Here is a 15,530-nt window from a genome sequence, read left to right on the forward strand (position 1 = left end):
TGCAGCTTCAGTCCCACCTGCTGGGCAGAGCAGGCTGCATGTACAGTTCATCCTACTGGGACATTTCCCTCTTAAGGCAGCTCTGGGAGATGGAGGAACAATCTGAGACTAACGCGGGTACATTCTGACCCTCTGACACCAGCGCTTCAGCCTCCGATTTATCCAAAAGCAATTAATAGAATCTTTCCCCTCTTACTTTTACAGTTTGCGTCTCTTCTCTTAGACTGAAGGGTGGTAATTAGAATCTGCGTTAACAGATAAATTCTAATGAGGTTTTGATGGCTGGAATATATGCTCTTACTGTATTCCTGTATCAGACAAAGGCCTCTACGTTTTGCCATGTTTTATGGCACTGGTATAAATTTTTACTGGTCTAACCTGATAGGAGTCGGACAATTACTGTGTATTTCATTATTTGGGGGTGGGGAGAGAAATACCGGAAGAGAGGAAGTGAGATGTAGTGGTTAGAGCTTGGGACAGAATAATGGAAAACCTGGGTGGTGTCTGCCTGGATAAGACACTTAATTGTGAAATGGGGATATTGCTAGTTCTGTAAAGTGCTTTGGGATCTGGGTGGAAAGTGCACAGTGTTGTTTCAACATAATCATCACCATATTTCATTATCGGGAGTCCGGCCTTTCCAGTTGGAAGCATTGAGCTGGGCATGCCACCTATACGGGTATAAATGAGTATAAATGTGACGGCTACTCCCACTGATTCCTTTAGCGCCTATATATATTACTTTCCTCCAGACATATTTCCAGCATGTACTTGCGGGTTTGTAATAAGTGTGAACGCGTCTGTCAGTTACGGCGCTGGGTCTTGACAAAGTAGGATTTGATTGGTGCTCCCAGAGTCCCAGGGTATGTATGCTATACCACAGCCTGACTTGCCAGCCAGGGGACCCCCCCTTTGGTGCAAACAGGCAGCAGAGCACACCAGCAGACTAGGGCCTGAATTATGTAAATTAATTCCATGACTGCTAATGGGGCCACGCGTTCCCCTCGTGAAATTTGCAAACGCTAAAGTTAAGAAGAGAAGGAAGGGTACGATGAAAAATACATTCCTAACAAATGTGGCAATGCATAGTGTATTATTCCCTTCTCCCCCAGCCTATATCTGTTGGCTTGGAGGGTGATTTTTTTTTTTTTTAAATGCCATTTTAAATCCTGCATCTGATTGCGGTTTCACACACGCAGGTTAGTGTTCTTCAAAACCAGCTTGATCTGAATCCATAATTCTTTAATGAAATATTTCCCTGCACTTGAAGTGAACTGTGCATGATTTACTGCGGGATACCCAAAAGGTCAGTTTACTTAATATCGGCACCTTCATTTTTCCAAATTCGGCTGAAATTAAAAAGCCATATATATCTTAACAGGCATATTTATGAACACTTAAGCGTAAGTAAGTTATAGTTGGACTTCTTCCCTCTCTGCTGATATATGGAATCTGGCAACGAAGAGGGCTTAGAATAAAATCTGGCAATACAATATGCTGCACTTTACTATTTTGACACTACCATGGTGATGTTTTTTTTGCAGTTATTGTGGAGCTTATGTCACTGTTCCTTTTGGGAGTGAAAGGGTGGAGGGAGGAGAATATTGATGAGTTGAGTTTCTTGATTATCTCGCTTTTATTTTAGTTTAGTTTATCTTGCATTGGATACATAGTTTCTTCAATTATTCATGCAACCTCCTTGTCAATATTGCACGTCTTTGTTTTGTAAGGGAGGGAAATAAAATGTTTGGGAAAATGATGTGTACACTTTAAAAAAAAAATGCATCAAAACATCTTTTTTTTCTTTTCTTTTTTTTTGTTTTTGTTTTTGTTTTTGTTTTTTGTTCTGTTCCAGAAGGAGCTTAATTCTGTTGCTTCAGAACTGGCTGCTCGGCAGGAAGAGAGTGAACATTCTCATAAACATTTAATTGAACTCAGCCGGGAATTTAAGAAAAATGTACCCGAGGTACAGTATATTTGCTGTTATGGAATTAACTCGGTAGGGCGGCATATTTTCCTCTGTCCAAACTAGATTTTGAAACCCGTACACATAAGTGACTAACAAGAAAGGAAGCTAATTAGCCACAAAGACAAATTATAGTCTCTAACCTTTGGGGTTTCTTTATTGCTTATTCTTGCCGTCTCTGCTGGCTCCATTGTATTTAAAGGGGCTGATCCTGGGAGATGCTGAACGGTTTCTGTCTTGAGGGGAGCTCAGTGCTTCACGGCACCGCTCTGAATCTGGCCCAAAAGCATTTCCATTAACAGAACTTGGGGTTTATAAAAAGCAAGTGTTAAGCGTTCGGAGCTGAGATCCTGGCATCCAGCTCTCAGCCCAGATGGGGTAGGCACATTTTAATTTTTTTCTAAAATACATTTTATTTTAGTCAGTTTGACTGTTAGGATTTCTCCACCCCCCTCCATTTCAGATGCTATTTTCTTTCCTGTCTGTAAAAACAAAACCGTAAGGGGAGATTTTCAAAGGCCGCCCCCAGGCAAGTAGGTACACAGCACCCACTGAAAGACACTGCGAGGGGGGCATGACCCTTTGAAAATCTACCCCTTTGTTCATGAGATTCAGAGGGCCTGAGGCTAGCATATCACCTCGCTCGATGAGTAGCCCCATTGCTTCTGGGGGGACCACGGCAGGAGGTGTGGTGATCTCCTTCGTGGGAGTAATGCTGGCAGAAAGGGGCTCATAGAAATTAGAGAGAGGGGCAAGGGCCTTTATGGTCCTGTCTGATCCATTCTCAGTTTCCTCCTGGTGTTCTATCCAATAAGATTTAAGGCTGGGCCAAAGGGAGTTAGGCACTCCAGCCAGTGAATTTCAGTTAAGCCAGTGAATTTCAATAGCCTTTGGATGCCTAACTAATTCCCTCAGACACATTGACAATCTCAGTCTAACTGCCCCAGGAATGGGCTTTCCCCCTGCTAATGGGGATGACACCACTGCCCCATAGTAAATTTTCCTGACATCGAACCTAAAATCTCCTCCCATGAATCGCATCTTCTTGTCTAGAAACCCTGCTCCCTCCTTGGTCTTCCCACTGTTCATATATTTGTGATTTTAATTCAATGGATTTTGCATGCACTTAAAAAGTAACCAGCATTTTCTCTCACTACAACATAGCATTTAAAGATCTTAAACCATGTATAGAAATTTGACACAGGGAACACACTTCACCAACCTCTGAAATGCAGCCACACCTGGGGTGGTGACTGTATGACAGCTCTCACTAACAGTACAGAGCAGGTTAGGACTGGAATTGAAGAGTAACTTACTCAACTGAAAAGGAAAAAGGAAATGAAGGTGATCAGGATGTAATGATTGTATGTACTTTGGCCCATCACCATGATTAATACTTCTAATGTGGTGAAAAAGTGCCAGGGGATTGTTAACGAGCACAAGGGGACAGAACTTGCGTGTTCTATCTGGTGTGCAAGTCGGCAGCTCCAGCAGCCATTGCTTCAGTACGGATTCCAATTCAAAGGGTCAGCACAGCAAAAGTGAAGGGTGGCCAGCGTAGACGGGAGCAGCAGCTTTAAAGTTTCCTTCCTGTTAATTCCAGTGGGAGACTGGTGCTCTCTGCTCCGTTAAATCCTGTCAGTTTTCCTTTTCAGGAAAGATCCTGGTGGGCCATAATGTGAGTCGCATGCTTTGGGGGTTAATTTGTTTAAAAACGATGGGTGAATTGGGTGCCAATGAAAGAGAGAAACCTTGGGCCTGATCCAAATCCCAGTGAAGTCAATTGAAAGCTTTCTGTCAAATTCAGTGAAAGCTAGATCTGACTCTAACAGCTCTGCCCACGAGCCATGGCTGGTGCAAGAATGCACTGTGCAAACTTCCACCACTTAGAAATGTTGATGTGTCTCCATTCTGAGTGTGCACGCTCTGGCTGATAGCTGGCCCGGAGAGAGTTAACCTTGTCTCCCTGAGCAGAAAGCCTACCACAAGTGTATACCCTCGCTCTGGGGAATAATACAGATTCTGCTTTCACATCCATGTGAATGGGAGTAACTCCTTTAAGGTCAATGGAGTGACTCTGGATTTACATGGGTGAGAGAGCTGGGGATCCGGCTGGGCTCTGTAGCGGTGGATTGTCTATTGGAAGAGACCCCTAGAGTGAGCTTTCAAAGCCCTCTCTGAGCTTGGATAGAAATGGGCACCTCAGAGGGGAGTCTGCCTTCATGGATTCAATCCTGACTGTAAGATGCCCACATGCTCTTTGAATCCGCTTTTTAAGCCACAGACTTCCCAGCTCTTCCCTTGCTTGGTCTTGGCTCCATGCCCCCCATTATCCAGTGTGGGCCTCCCTCAGCAGGGTCTGCCCTTCCTGCAGTGCTTCACAATGAGGCCTCAGTGGAGGTCACCAAATACATCAACATTTGGGGCGCATGCCAGGATTTGAACCCAGACCCCCAGAGGTGACAGACGTATGCCCATTTCTGCTGAGCCCCTGGACCATCTCCCCACATCGGCTGCACTTGAGAAATAGCCACCGATGCGTCCGCTGTTGAAAGGAAATGGATACAGTTAGCGTAGAGCTGATGGAAGGTGTTGGATAAGGGTGTCCCCTCACCTGCAAAACCCCACGTAGCGGCATTACACATCATCGAAAGTGCCTTCCTCCTTAAGGGAATGAACCAACGTGAGGGGCAAAAGGGGGCCGCCTCGGTTGTATCTGCCCTGCAGTCCCAAGGAGTGATGGCGGCTCATGTCGACATATGCGAGCTAGTGTTTCTCCAGCTAGCTTGGTACTCCTGCAATGAAGCTATGGCAGCACAGACATCAGTAATGACCCAGGGTTCCAGGCGACTCGTCCAGCCTGTCGTGAAGCCTGTGTCTTCGCTGCTCCGGTACCGAGCTAGTTAGAGCAAAGTTACCTCGGGTTGTAGACGTCCCTTAGTCCCCATGTCCCATTCAGTCCTTGGCTCCCCATCTGCCACCCTCGGTAAGGTACCTGCTGTGATGATCTGTGACCAGATTTTCAGAGGCGCTGCTCCCACTGACTTCAGTGCTCAGCCTCTCTGAAATTCAGATCAGTCAGAACTGGCCCAAGACTCGCCGGCTCCTGTTGGGTGGGCCGCTGCACGAGGTGCCCATGCTCACCGGGTTGTTAGAACGGTTGCTCACCAAACGCTGTCGTTCATCTGGCAGCAATGTTTCAGTTTAAGCTGAGCTGTGTGCTTCCAATCTGCTGTACTCCCATGAATTGTATTTCTCACGACATAGAAAGGGCCAAACCACATCCCCTGCTAGGTAGCTGTGTGCAGGAAGGACCCTCTGTGGCATGGCTGTCTGGCCATTATCACAGCCTCAGGGCTGAAGTAGCCCTTACAGGCATTGCCCTCCCCTTCCATAGCTTGGCCATGCCTAGGCGGAAACAGGGATCCTGAGACAGTGATGTGTCCTTGTAAACACACGTACGCAGAAGAGCAGCTGGTGTAGAGCAGTATCAACACCTGAAGAGTACTGACAAAGTTCAGTGTCTTTACACACTCCTCTCAGAGACATGTAGGCAGCTCCTATTGCCTTCTACTCCGGGATCACGAATGTGGCCGCTGCTGAGCGTGGCCCTGAGAATGTCCTCTTGCAGGGTGGGGGACCCATTCACAGCCGCTCGGGGGCACCACATTCATTGGAAACGGATGCTGCAAAGGACCAATGTGTCTGGTAGGCAGAGGACAGGAGGGAGGGGTTTGACTACCCCCTGTAAAGAGAAAGTGGGGGTGGGGAGAAAAATCCGTTCTGTTCCACTGGCCTCTTGCAAAGACTCAGCCAATGTAGATGTGCTATGGATTAAAAACCTTTTCACCTTTTGTCAGATTTTAGATTACGGTAGGTCAAGAGTATCCGTTGAGAAGATTAAGTCCAGCCAGGGCCTCAGCTCTAAAGCTTCAGAGAAGAGACAGGTAGTTACTCGTGTCCATAGTTCAGTGTGTGTGGATCTGTAGATATGTACAAATACCACTGCAGAACTCGTACGATATCTGCTTCTGGTGAACTCTCTGATCTCTCTTTCAGGAAATCAGAGAGATGGTGGCTCCTGTCTTAAAGAGCTTCCAAGCAGAGGTAAGAAGCCGTCACTCGCAAGAGGTACTCTGTCGTGAGGGTGTTTGCGACTAGCCAGATTAGACTGAGATGGACCCAGGGGATCAAAAAAAAAGCAGACAGACACCAAGACCAAACTGCACAATCACTGCACAGCATGCTCCTCACTTCCAGCTCTCACATGCTTCCTCTGAGCTCACGAAGGCCAAATTCATCCCTTCATTGGCCCCCTGCTGGTACTGATTGCTCCTAGTTTGTACTGTGTCCCCCCCACCTAGTCATCTCACAAAAGGTCTTGGGTATTTTACATGTGCAAATGAACTTCCCCAGCTCAGGTACTAGTCTGATGTGGAGAGATTTAAATCCTTCCAAAGGGGAGGGCAGTGTGGGAGAAATATCGCACTTCAGAACGGTTTTTTTTTTTTTTAATGATTGCTCTTCTGTGGGCTGCTTTCTGTGTTCTTCTAATGTGCGTAGATTGAAACCCCTTGAGAGATGTAGGCACTCAGCGCTCGCCACCAGCAACACATTCGAATCTGTCATCTGCTGAGCATTACATTACTTTAAATCTGTCTCTTTGGAACACCGTAACTGCATAAGAAAATATGAAAGTAAACAATAACTGGATTTACACAAATGCGGCTGATTTCCATATTTCTCATCACTTCATTTTATTCCTCAGTTTACTGATATGCTCATTTATTTATAGGGCAATCCGGTATTGATTCATTCCAATGCACTATGCATAAATACACAAAAGAGAGCGATAACAATAGGAATACATTTTCCGTCTTTTAAATACTGAGATTTTCCCACTAGCTTTCATTAGATCCGCTAGGAGAAGATGAGCTATGTGCTTTGGGAGACCCAGCTTGCCCCTAAACAGGAGTGGCTCTGGATTTACGGCAGTGTAACTCACATCAGAGTCTGGCCACCTGTCTCCACGTTTTCTTTAGAATCCCCCTTACTGACTCGGTTTCTTCCAGGAAGGTTTTTGCAGGGGATTTTGAGGAGTTGCATCTGAATGATGAATAGGAAGATGCTTGTCCGGCTTTAGGGGTGTTGGGCCCAGTCCTGCTCCCACTGAAATCGATAGTTTTTCCACTGAATACAGCGGATGCAAGATTGGGCCTTTCTCCAACAAAAGCTGATAAAACTCGAGACCCTTAACTCTGCTTTTGGCAAGTAATTGAGGGAGGAGCTGATTTCCGTCTCTTTGGGGGGCTGTATTCTTCCCTCACTCGCCCTGTGCAAACCAGGTTCAGAGTCAGTGGCTGTACAGGTGACACTTGCTAATTTTCCATCCCATCGTAGTTCGGTTGACTCTGATCTTTGCAAACGTAGGAGCAAAATCCTTCATGCGTCAAAACCCTTGCTGAGGTCACTGGGAGTTTTGACTGAGTAAAGGCTACAGCCTTTGGCCCATCCTCAGCCCCTATAAAGAATACACATTTAAGGCGAAAGCTGTGTTAGGTGGAGAGCAGCATCCTTCTTCAGCGTAAATCAGGATAGCTCCATGGACTTCCACACGACTGTGCTGATTTATAACAGCAGGCAATCTGCCCCGTTTGCTTATTAGCTGGGGTGAAATCCTGAAATCGAGAGAACTCGGGCTTTACACAGCAGTTCTTTTTGCAAGAAATCCTCCCCTCCCATGCTCCAGGGTCTGACCGCTGGATCTATGTAATCATGGATCCAGTGGCCCTGATCCCATCTCCACAGATCCCGGCTGCTTCTGCATGTTCAGAACCCCCCCTTCAGTAGGCAGGAGATGACTGAGTCCCGCCTCTGGGCCATTCCAGTGATGCCCCACTCCACTAAACCACTCATAGCCAGAATGGCTGGTGCTGGGTGTGTTTTTACTATGGTTTAGATTTCACTAAACATGAATATTTACAAGGGAGAATACAGAGCTACATCATATGTCATGAGGAGTAGCCAATGAGCCCCCATGATGAAAATAGACGCTCCCACTCCTGTTTTTTCTTTTAAATGGAAAGAAAAAGATCATTTTGAAGTAACAACCTGTGGTTTTGCAGTCTCCATAAGCAGCTTGTATACCTTTAGGCGCCTGTATCCTTTATATGCAGCTTCTTAGTGGGAAGGGGGAGTTGTGGGGTGGAGAAGGGACTAAACCGTACCCACTGAGAATAAAAACAGCTTTGTTTCCCATCCTGGTTAGATAAAGGCTGGTTTATTTCCCTGCTACGGAATAACAAAAAGCTGTCCATGACAGTAGCTTAATGGCAACAGCTTGAAATGGACAAAGTTTTTGAATCTCCTTGCACAGAGAAAAAAGAGCAAACCGAAAGCCCTGCTAATTACAAAAGTTGCTTTATGAAAGATAATTCAAAGCAATAATTTAGCAAACATAATCAAGTAGCGCAGATGGGGATTTTGATGAATAGTTTGCAACATGCAATTAGCAGCTCTTGCAGTTACATATCATTAACCCTCAGAGCACAAAAATTATTTTCTCATTATTAGATGAAAAGGTAAAATTAAGCTGACTAGACAGTAAAGGAACAAACTACAATTAATTACCTTCATTTATTACAGTCATTATTTTAAACTTATTTTTTTCTCCAATAGATAGATGAAAACATCTAAATTAAAAGTTTTGTTATTCTAAAGCAGAGGTGAAACTTTCCAATCCGTCTGTACACTGGAGCGTCCCTGTCCCGTGGAAAGGGCTGCTTCATCCGCTCGGTGCATCTGATTGAGTGGATATTTTATTTCAAACAAAAAGGCAATTTAGCAATAATTAAAGCTGTATAATACATTAGGTTTAACACAGAAAGTAAAGTTAAGGGCTAAGGATCAAAAGGGTGAAGGCTAAAGAAAACATGTCATCCTTTTTCTGAGTCCCCTGTTTGTATGTTTGCGGAGATAGCTCACCAGAGCCAGTCCTCCTGTCTTGCTCTGTATCTGTAAAGTGGCTGTTGCATTTTGCGGACAACATAAATAGGTTTTGCTGAAGTGAGTCCCCTTTGGTTGATGTGAAATGGACACTTCTAAAAGGCTGTGGTACTGGAGCAGCTATGGCTGGAATGTCAAATACCCAAGACCGGATTCTCCTCTGTGAATCCCAGACAATCCCATTGAAGTCAGTGGAGTGACTGGGGGCTGAATTCAGCTCTCATATCCTTGGAACAGAAAGTATTTGTCACGTGGACGCCACCAAGCCAGTGAACTGATGCTGGGAATGACTGACCTCTTGCTTCCTGATGGGGAGGTGAAAAGAAGCAGTGTCTCCAGCACGCCTTACTCGGGTAAAACTCCCCTTGACCATGATGAGGAAGGATAGCAGAGGAGGGTCTAAGTGTTCTGCAGCAAGGTAAAACCTGTACTTTTTCTCATGTGCAAAATCTGACCACAGGAGAAAAGTGCAAAAGGTTGGTAAGGGAAGGACTTTTGCAACAGAGCCACTTTTGAGTCTCGGTGAGCTTTTTGTGGTAAACTCCCAGTGCCATGAATCTGTGCCCAGCAGAGCCGACTAATGCGGAAATGAGAACAGCTGGAAAAAAACTTCATTCCTGCAAAGAATCAAGTGTAAAGTGTGGAATGTGCCCTGGGGTATCAGATGGGCCTGTTTAATGCCAACATGTTTTATGTGCATATTTGGGTGCTGTTTCTGAGTGCCGGCCACAGCAGTAACTGGGGAATGTATGCACATGCTGTTTAATTTCATTAAGGGAGGGAAGGGCGCAGACTTTGAATTAAATTGATGGAAACGTGGCAAGTAATTAACCAATGTCAGAGACATAAATCCTGTATGGAATGACAAACCACACAAAAGGGAGAGACAGAGCCTGTATTTGTGCTCTATGGATCTAATGCCCATGTCTGCACATGTACTAGTCAGTGGGAGGTTTGCCTGAGTAAGAACTGCAAGATGAGTCCGGGTGAAGGGGGTATGAATTGAATTCTAAGGGGCAAGTTACAGTTGCTCTACGCAGGTGCACTGGAAGGGGAGATGATGCAGGTGTGTCTAAGTGGGCATGACCACGGCCCACTTACCAGCACACTGGCCAGGCAGTGCTGGGGGGAGTGCCAGCTTTACCTTTTCATAGCAGGATCCCATGCCCAGCACACTGAGCCATCATGTCTTACAAAGGCATTATCTGCCTCCACAGTGCTCTGGCGCCGAGGGTGCTCTCCTCTGCCTCCTGGGTGGAACCAGATGGGGGAAATTAAATGTGTGTTAGAAACTAGTTTAATAATATCCACTGGACCCAATCCCAACTGGTAACACTTCCTGTGGCGTTCTGTGCACTCTCTTGCCCTTGTCCAGTGGCTCCATTTGCTTTTTGGTGCTGTCTGATATGAATGCACAAGCCAGAGGCCTGATCCTGAGAGTTGCTGAGCACCCACAACTCCCAGTGGCTTGAGTGGGAGCTGAAGATACTCAGCACCAGTTGGGATCAATCCCGAGATGTCTCCTATTTCTTTGGCAGCCCACATTCTGTTCTGAAAGGCTTATCCACAACCCCAAATAATGTGCACGCACCCCAGAATGAGCCCAGATTGACAAGTTGTGCATTACCCCTGCATGCCAGCTTTCCTCTTCAGAGTTGTTGTAATGGCTCTCCGAACGGCTTTGAGTCTGATTCACAGTTGTCAGTATAACCAATGGATATAATGAAAGGCCCGTGAAAATTTTACATGTAAGACCTTAGCTCAGAATTTCCTTGGCTTTGTCTTTTTATCTCCTGACTCGTAATGTTGTCTTTAAAGCATAGCAGTTTTTCTAAAATAGTGCTAGTGAGATTCAAGTCACTTACTGGACAGTAATTTGCTGGTATATAAAGGACCTTTTACAGCCCAAAGCTTTTTCTGGTGGTGTGCTTACTTTTTGAAGTTAGAAGATCCAGAAGCTCCTTCTCTCTCACCTTATCTCAGAAAAGATGCGGCAGAGGTGGGAGAGGACCCAGGCCTGGAAAGGCTTCTGTATACGGAGAGACAAACAAAAGATAGACAGTCTAGTTCAGAGAGGAGTTAGAGCCAAGGGCTGTGATAGAGAGAGACAGACTCATAAATGATCGTGAGAAGGTCTGTCTGGCACTCTTGTATAATAGGATAAGGGGCCATTCTAGGAACCATATTTAAAACTGGCAAAAGAAAATACTATTTTACATACTACAGAATTGGCCTGTGGAACTCTCTGCCACAGGATAGCACTGAGACCAAGAGCATAGTGGCATCCGAAAAACAACAGGCATTTCCCTGGGTAATGAGAATGTCTAACACCTTTTTTTTTTTTCATCCTGTGCAGTGTGGAAGGGATTTAAACTCTCCCCCATAAGGGTACAAGCCAACCTGTGGGGATTAGAGACAAAGGTTCTCTATCGGACACTTCTTCCAATAATTGTCCATGAGGGACAATTCCTCCTGGAGGAGCTGGTTCTGGCTGCTGCCAGAGACAAAATCCTGAGCTGGTTGGATCCCCTGTGGCAGTGCCTATTCTCACCTGCCCTGGTGGAATTATTCTAGTTCATGAATCTAACAGGAAGAGGCTCCCTGTGGATTCCATCCAGCACACAGAGTTAGCAGGAGTTGGTTTCTTGGGGGCCACCTGCATTTGAGGGCTGTAATTTCCCTCTGCTTATCCATCCATGGCAGGGATGAGGCCCCGTTCCTGGCCACCAAGCGATGATGGTTTGGGAGCCACAACTGTTTTCTCCATGGGGAGGTGATTGAGTGTGGTTTTGAGATGGGGGGCTGAGGCTTTCCCCTGGGCGCTGGTGCCCCAAGAGCAGGAAAGGGCATCACTGGTGGACTTGTGAAGCAGTGACTGGCCGGGCCACACTCTCCTTTGGGAGTGACGCAGGCGAGGCTGGATGGCAGCATGTCTAGGGGGAGAGGGCCAACCCCCGGATTACATATCCAGCCTTCTGCCTCCCATACAGTCAACAGTCAAGGTCCCTCTTTGCTGGGAGTTCTGCTTATACAGCTTGACTTCTACACACACGGGCAGGGCTTACCACGTCCCGTCCATCGGAGCCTGGTGCTGCTGAAGGCATTAGGACTGGAAGCTTGGACTAAGATGAGGCCTGTAGGGTAGCCACCAATTCCTACCATGACAGCCTCACCTGGCTCAGGGCCTAGACATCCCCCGTGTGGATCATCCCCAGGCTTTTCAGGGTTTGAAATCCGGGTCCAAATTCTGTGGCATGGGCCTATCTCCAACCGTTTCCCCCCCTGGGCTGGGGGAAACAGTTCTCCTCTCCCATCAGCCTTGGTTTTGCTGGAGTTGCTCCCAGTTCCTTCCAGTGTAAGAGGAAGCTGGGCCCTCGATGGCTCTGGTCCTGGTATCAGTGGCAGGTTTGCCATTCCTGGCGGAGGAAACATGGTGGCTTCCATGGTGAATGTAACTTACACCCAACATACAGCATTGTCCTGCAGCGTAAAGAGATATGCGGGGGGGCCCACAAAGAGGGCTGGGAATAAACAGGGGGCAGGTCATGGAAAGATAGAAAATTTGTTCCAATGAGTGATTTCTCCCCAACCCTTGTATTGTGCAAAAAGCCCACATAAGCAAGCTCTCAAAAGCATCTTTAGCTGCAACACCATCCATACGCCCTTCTGTTCCACCAGTCAGAGCCTGCTTCCTCCATCCTCACCCCCGCCCTTACAGGCTTTTAGAAAGTTGGAAAGGAATAAAGCTTTGGCTGTGACCCTGTCTCACTGACCATCTAAAATCAATCTGCTCCTCACAGCCTCGTTCATTTCACTCTGAAGCCTTCCATTGCAGATGAGGCATCAATACAAGGTGGTTTCCAGTTGCCAACTGTCAGTAACTGCACTAAAAAAATAAAATTAAATCAAAACCAAACGGTCAGTTAAAAACAAAACAAAAAAAGTTTACGTTGGTGAAAAGGGCAAAATAATCTTGAAATATTTCCTCCCCTTACTCTGCTATAAAAACCGCCTTTAATTTACTACAATAACAGTCCTTTAGTGGTTAGGGTACCACCCTGGGATTTGGGAAAATCAGGTTTAATTCCCAATTCTGCCACAGCCTTCCTGCATGACCTTGTCCAAGTCACTTAGCCCCTCTGCGTCTCGGTTCCCCAGCAGCAGAATACATCACGTGATGCTGTCGAGGATAAATACAGTAAAGATTGTGAGGTGCTCAGATAGCTCGGTGCTGGGGGCCAGAGAAGAGTCTTAGGTAGATAAAAGGTATAGTCCCAAATTGCCTCCAAATAATCATTCTCTAGACTTTATAGCTCCAGCTCGGAAATCAGTTAAGCCCCTGCTCTGCAGGGATGTGCCTGTATGGCTCTAACTGCAAGATTGGGGCCCGTGTGCATTTTATTGTGTGCTGCAGTCTGCATTTCCTGACCTTTGAAAATGTGTCGTCATAATTTATGAGTGTCAGGACAAAGCGTGAACGTTCTCAGTAAATGTATTACTTGCCAGTTGGCATTCCTGGCTGCGACAGTGCTCCAGCGAGGCTTACAGCATTAAAGCTGTTGAATAATGCTTGCAGGTTATGATTTTTCATATTAATTTTTTCTTACAATATTTATATAGTGCCTTGACTTTGCTGGGCATTCTGTAGACACTGAACACTTGCCCTAGAGAGTTTACAAGCTGTGGGTCCGATTCTGCAGAAACGTAAGCCCACAGGAGTAACTTTACTCACAGGAGTAACCTCATTAAAGTCAATAGGATTACTCACAGGAGTGATGTTACACCCCTCCCTTCCAATATTTTGTAGATTTAGGCCCAGGGTGGACAGCCCAGATTCTCCGGCTGTTGCAATAAGCCCAGAGTCTCACAGCTGGCTCTGGTGAGCTTCTCTATAATTCCCCCTTAACTCTGGCTGCCGTGCCGTGTAGGGACACACTCCTGCAAGGTGCTGAGCTTTCTGGTTCCAACCCGACAAAGCCCTTAAGCTCCTGCTTATCTTTGAGCATGAGGGTCATCCCAGCGAGGTCCGTGGTGCTATGTGGAGTTACACCAGTTGAGGATCTGGCCCGATAAGTTCTCCCAAAGCACTGGATGAAAAATTGGCTCTCCCAGCATGCTACTGGGCTGATTTCTGAATGGCTCCCAGTGGCACCAGCTATGATCCCTCCCCATTTCCTCTCTGAACGACTTGTTCAACGAGGCAGTAGCAGCTTTCCCAGCAAATAGCAAAACAGGGCCATGCAAGTCACCAGAAAAATTCTCTTCCGCAGTGAACTGCGGGTCAGACATGGCCAGTGGGGCCTGGGTATCAAAGTCTTAGCACTCTTCTCTCCTGACTTTCTAACAGTGCCCGCCGAGACACCCGCTGATGGCTGTGGGTTGCTGTTGCCCTCTAGTTTTCTTTGCCACCGAGAGCAGGAGAAGCCCCAACCAATGGTCACTGGGTGCTGTAAAAGCCCATCACCATCCCGTTGAGAAAGGGCTAGAACAGTTTCAAAGAGCATTCCTGGGGCCTGCTGCTGTTGTGCAGGACCCGGGTCTTGTTTAAAAGTCAGCGGTGGTCACGTGTGACCCTTGGAAAGGCGTCCCATTAGCATGGCATGGAGTATCCATCACAGGGTGCTTCATCGATCGGATCACACCAACCAGGATCCTTGGTGATATTTTCCCACCTGCTACAAGTGCGTGTTTTAAAGAAAAGACACAATCTGCCTAGGCATTTAGAGTTGCACGCTCAGCTGAAATTTCGAGGCCTGCTCTGCGTGTGCTCTCCCACAGAATCCAGTGGGAGTGAGCCGCGCACACAAAGGACTCATAGGGTGTGTGACCAAGTGGGATGCTCTATTCATTATCTGATATTTGGGATTGAGCTTGAGCTCACAAGCCCTGCCTGGCTGAAGCTTGCAACTTAGAGATCAAAGGTGGAGGACCAGTGGTTAGGTTGCTTGTCTAGAACTTGGAAGACCCAGGTTAAATTCCTGGCTGTACCAGAGACTCCCTGTATGTCCCTTGGGATCTCTGTGCCTCAAGTCCCTGTCTGTACAATAGGGATAACAGGCACTGGCCCTCCTCATGGGAGTGCTGCAAGGATAAATACATCACAGATTGTGAGAGTCATAAGAATGGCCAGACTGGGTCAGACCAAAGGTCCATCTAGCCCAGTATCCTGTCTTCCGACAGTGGCCAGTGCCAGGAGCCCCAGAAGGAATGAGCAGAACAGGTAATCATCAAGTGATCCATGCCCTGTTGCCCATTCCCAGCTTCTGGCAAACAGAAGCTAGGGACACCATCCCTGCCCATCCTGGCTAATAGCCATTGATGGACCTATCCTCCATGAATTTATCTAGTTCTTTTTTGAACCCTGTTATAGTCTTGGCCTTCACAACGTCCTCTGGTAAGGAATTCCACAGATACTTCAGTAATTGGGGGCCATATATACCTTTAATACTTAGACAACTGTCCAAGACCCTGATTATGTGATGGCTTGGGATCTCCCCTGGGACCTTCGCATAATTGGGGTTTACCTGTATTTTGGGGGTATCCCCTGAGCTGTTGGGCC

The 15,530-nt window shown here is 46.7% G+C and overlaps 1 protein-coding gene across 1 annotated transcript in view; it reads left to right on the forward strand.

Annotated features, from left to right (window-relative positions):
* The first annotated feature begins 1,858 nt into the window (after positions 1-1,858).
* CUX2 (cut like homeobox 2) overlaps positions 1,859-15,530 on the forward strand; it is a 90,429-nt gene continuing 76,757 nt past the window's right edge. Inside the window, exons 1-2 of the mRNA XM_077835052.1 lie at positions 1,859-1,966; positions 6,026-6,073. Coding sequence (XP_077691178.1) covers positions 6,038-6,073 — 36 coding nt within the window. The 5' untranslated portion in view covers positions 1,859-1,966; positions 6,026-6,037. The remainder of the gene's footprint in view (positions 1,967-6,025; positions 6,074-15,530) is intronic.

Source organism: Eretmochelys imbricata, chromosome 15 (genome assembly GCF_965152235.1).
Source record: "Eretmochelys imbricata isolate rEreImb1 chromosome 15, rEreImb1.hap1, whole genome shotgun sequence".
NCBI lineage: Eukaryota > Metazoa > Chordata > Testudines > Cheloniidae > Eretmochelys > Eretmochelys imbricata.